General features: G+C 41.7%; 1 protein-coding gene across 1 annotated transcript; it reads right to left on the reverse strand.

Moving 5' to 3' along the window:
- Window positions 1-202: 202 nt before the first annotated feature.
- LOC108576205 (acetylcholine receptor subunit beta-like 1) lies at window positions 203-2,785 on the reverse strand. The gene is made up of 5 exons (XM_017939152.1): window positions 2,728-2,785; window positions 2,519-2,655; window positions 2,075-2,229; window positions 820-1,864; window positions 203-367 (listed from the first exon to the last, which is right to left on the reverse strand). The coding sequence occupies exons 1-5, from the start codon at window positions 2,783-2,785 to the stop codon at window positions 203-205; spliced, it is 1,560 nt and encodes a 519-aa protein (XP_017794641.1).
- Window positions 2,786-4,979: the final 2,194 nt, after the last annotated feature.

Raw genomic sequence — 4,979 nt, forward strand, 5'->3', positions numbered from 1 at the left:
CATTTCTCTCGAATCACGTTCACGAATTGCGACGATCCTTGGCGTGCATAATTAACGCCTAACAAATTTCACGATTCGGCGCTAATTTCTGTTGCTCGATTCGGTCCATAGTATAGTTTTTATACAAAAAGAAAGAATCGAAATTATCGCGACGATAACACGCCGTTTTTTCTCTTTTTGTAATTCGCTAGATTCTGTGGATTTACTTTCCACGATAGATTTCTATGATACGATCCTGGTCCACGTACTCGAAAATATGAGGCGCGTCCATTAAGATCCCGATGGTACCTGCGGTTGTCACCACGAAGAAAATGTAAAGCTGCAGCCGATCGATCACCATCGCTACATACTTCCAGTCCTCTCTTGTCTGAAATAAACGGAGAAGTTTTTCTTTCAGCTTTTACCGTGCTCGAATTACCGTTATTTTCGTGTGTCCGACTTATCGCTGATACTGTGACATTTTGAAATTTCGCGGCATTTAAAAAGTTCCTGACTCGAGGTAGCGATGAGAGATATTGGCAACTTCCTAAGTGTGGATGATGTGTATTAATTATTTTTTCAAAAGAGAGAAATTTACAATCCTACAACCCTTCGAATTGATTAGATTTCGTTATACGTTAAGAGATAAGAAGAAATGTATGTATCATTGTACCACCAAACACAAATTTCTACTTCTGAGCACCTCGAGCGCCTTTTGAAAACATCTTAAAGACATAATTTTCATAGGTCTTCCAGACCAGAAATGGCCATAAAATGAACATCTCGAAGAAGTGTGCTCTCTGGGTACTTTACTAATAAGAACGCAGTCGAATCTCTCACCTGTATGTACAAATCTTCGTTTCTCAAGTGTTCAGCAATAAATTCAACCGCTTCGGTGGCCTTGCTGGCCTCCGGACTGAGCAACACAGAGTCCGAACTTTCGGATCCTCTTCTATCGTTCAAACCCTCTCCGCCAGCCGCGCTGGAACCACTGGTAGTATGATGAACCTTCCTGTTGATCTTGCAGTTGGGATGATGAAGATCGGACAACTCCATCACCTCCATCTTGGATTTAGTCAACGAAGCTGGCAAGTGTTTAGGCAATTCCGTGGGGCTTCCCGAATATGTGGAAGTTGGCAACGTCACGTTCGGTATCTCCATCATCCATCTCAGTCTGGTCTTCTTAGGTCTCCTCATGAGTAAAATCGTCGGCAGATACTTGAGGAATATCTTCCTGATCAGCTGCGGCATTCTGTGCGTTCTCGGTCCACGGAAGTTCCAATTGATGATGATCACAGTCACCAGGATGCTGACTGTGTTCATGATGAAGGTGAACAGGAGATATTTGGCGATCAACGGCAGTACCAAGGACGTGGGCGGCAGGATCTTGCTGACTAGCAACAGGAACACGACCAACGACAGCAGAATACTGATCCCAAGCGTCACTTTCTCGCCAGCTTCGGCTGGAAGATAGAAGACCAACACGCAGAGGAAAGAGATCAAAACAGTGGGAAGGATCAAGTTCACTGTGTAGAATAGAGTCTTGCGTCTGATGATTATGTAGAAAGTGATGTCTGTTTCGGTCGGGAAGTCACCCTTGTAGGTGTTCAGATAAGCTGGAACACTGATAATGTCCCAGGTACCACTTTTCCAGTAGTCAGAGAGATCTACAAAGTTCTTATTGTTGTACAAGGCTAGAGAGACCTGGTCACCGTTGAACGTCCACGAGCCAAATTTCATGATGCAGGTTTGCTGATCGAACGGGAAATACGTGACGTCGATCGTACAGGAACTCTGGTAGATCGCCGGAGGTACCCAGAGAACGTCGCCGGTTGGATAGATCAGAACGTTGCTTTTGTAGCGTACCTCGTAGTTGCCGTCAGCACTGAAAATGATACGGCGATCCACGGAAGAATTTGTTAATGGACATTGTTCAGTGCCTTTAAGGTTGAATGGGATTCGGTAAAAATGCAGAAATGTAGAAACGTAATAATTCATATTTTCAAGTGAAAACTTCGTTAGCATTTCACTGTTTCGCACAAAGTTCATAAATGAGAAAATTTCAACCCATAATCAGCTCCTAACTAGTACCTACTTGTTAAACAATACAATATCCGGCTTCCAGACCTTGTCAGGGGGTAGCCTAAGCACTCCAATACCACCATAATCTGCTTCATCCCATTGTAATTGATAATCCGTCCATATGAATCTCAACCATACGTTTGACTTCATGATTTGGTTCTTCTCATTCTGCAAAATCACATCTCAAACTAACCAAAATTCCTTTTTTCCATCTCGTTCAAAATACTAAGCACAACTGAGCAAAATTAAAGCACACATATGGTTACCAAATCATACCCGTCGATTAATACTCAAGAAAACACAATGGACCTACGAAACAACAAAATCTTCGTACTACCTAAAAATTGGTTAAATTTAACACTCGACAGCTTGTAAAGAAATTAGCTGCGACAATCAACCCAATTACGACCACTCTCGTATTTCAAAGAAAAATCAACTACCAATCTAATATTCTCACCACGTTGATCAGTTGCACGAAAGCAAGGCCAAAATTCACGTGCACCTTCTCCGTCATGTTCTGCACGGGCCTGATAAGTTTGTTATACCCTCTAAATAGATCTCGCACCAACCTCTCCTCATCTTCGGAACAGAGACCTGGGGAACGACGTGACGATTAACACGAAATATTCAAGGAACGACGAACGAGAAGACACGATATTCCCTCACCGACACAAAAAACCGCGGAGATGAGGAGAAAACGCGCGAGCCGCAAAGAAAAATGCATTTTCGGACAGGTTTCAGGTGTCCCACCCGTAGACACCAATAGACACTCCACAGCCACCGCCACAGATCAATATGAGCACGCAGACGCTGGCCAATAAGTGCATTTCCTTTCTTGCCGTCCGATCCGCCGACACACACCCTGCTCCATCTTTCTAGAATAAATTAGGAACGCTATTGCCCGATCGTTCCACCCGTTTCCACGTCGAATCGCTTCTTTTTCTTCGCTCTTCGTCACTTCTGCCGCGAGAAATAGCTGCACCACGCCCGTGAAAAGCTCTAGTTCCAAGTTGAAACGCACGACTGGGGTGCGACACGTTCCAAGTTTAGGGGTGGATGGGCAGGGTTGCTCACGAGTGATACGCTTCACAGATGCGCAGTCTAGATGCTCTCTACGTCCCTCAGAGTTCTGCTTTATCGAGGGATTCTGGACAAAACGGACAATGGCGAATGGGCGGATATCGGGGTGGAAGCTTTGTGTAATTGAAAAATTTCCTCGTGTTCGATTTTCTTCCGACGGTTCGTTTCAAATTTTAACGCAAGTTTTCGCGGGATTTAAATAGCTGATATTGATTTTCTGGGATTATACGGGTATTTCTTGGTCTTGAAGGACTGTGGAAGTGTAATGTATTGTAGAGTGTTGTTTATACATTTTTTTGGAGGAAGTATCGTTTGAAATTTGTCAATGGTAGTTATTTTTGGACTAATGGAGGTTTCATTTCTATTTTCTTCAAAATTACTTAGGACCTCTAGATCGTAGGACCTGAACACCTACCGTAGACGTCATAAGTTTCAATTAGGTGCCTAGATTCAAATTGTATTTTTTACTTTTTTTTTTCAAAATTACTGTGGATGGATAAAATTTGGATCGTAGGACCTGAATATCTAGATTTTGAACAGATGTTCGATTTTCTTAGCATCTAAAATAAGTTCTCACGTTCTAAAGATTTTCTGGAGTCTTTCTGGCAGCCTAGGAGCTTACCAAATTTTTTTTACAACAAACCTTAGATATCGACATTCCAGAATTTTAGATTTTAATTTTCTGGAATATACACAGGCCCTGAGCTACATGCAAATCAGTTCTGCAAGCCCAAACAATCAGGATTCGGACTTAACGTTTGTTATCACAGCACGTACAGATTAAATTCGAAGTTATTAGAATAAAGTACTAAACAATCGGGTCGTTTTCTCTGTAACAGAAATACATTCCGGGCTTATTCGCTACGCTATTGTTCGCTTTGGATTATACAAGCTGTTCCAGTAATTACCGTGAAATTTCCTGCATACTGTGTCTAATGTGAACCCACAATTGACAAAGTTCTCAAGTTCCATTCCGGGGACGTTGTCAGAGGTACAATTATGGATTATTTCGAAACAACCACTTCTCAAGTAATAGATACAGGTCAGACGAGGAACCGGAGGATCGAGTTTGTGCAATCGGAAAAGCTGTTGCTTGCAATTTCGTCGATGGATAAGTGTGGAAATGTTTGGTAGACAAGACTTCGAAAATTTGCTCGAAGAAAGTTCACCTTCGATACTTTACTTCAATTTATCATCGAAACAGGACACTTTTCCATTAATTGGGAAAGGTTGAATAATTTTCAGAATTATTCCAAATATTTGCACAACAAAGAGGATGAAAACCAGTTGATCCCTAAAAATTGCAATCAACTTCGTAAAGCCAACGTCAATTTGAGCGGTTCCTAATCACCGAGCACTCTCCAACTCTTTGAAACTCTACTTCAACGGAAATAGAAGTTCATCGGGAACTTACCACACCTTCTTTGATTAAAAATTGCAGCCTCAGTCAGTACTTACCGACGAATCGAAGGAGCACCAGAATGTTACAACTCTATCGATCCAGAAACGATTCAAAGTTCATTCCGTCGTAATGAACTGTTCTATACATAATGAATACTACGTTTGTAACATGCATTCTACAATATTTCGTACAAAATTCGTTTCTTAAAACAGCAACTAACGAAATCTTTGCTATGGGTCAAAAATGACCCGGGCATCGCGGGTCGCATCGGTTACGAGGGTTAATCCTTTAACACATTCGCGTCGGTGCCTTTGAGACCTTACTTGACACGGATAGGTGGTGATTTCGCGTCTATTTCTCTCAATCTCGTTACATTGACAAAAAAAAAAAAAAACTGCTACAAATAATTAATATTTTCCAAAGAAATTTTATTCTA

Source organism: Habropoda laboriosa, unplaced genomic scaffold (genome assembly GCF_001263275.1).
Source record: "Habropoda laboriosa isolate 0110345459 unplaced genomic scaffold, ASM126327v1 scaffold212, whole genome shotgun sequence".
Classification (NCBI taxonomy): Eukaryota; Metazoa; Arthropoda; class Insecta; order Hymenoptera; family Apidae; genus Habropoda; species Habropoda laboriosa.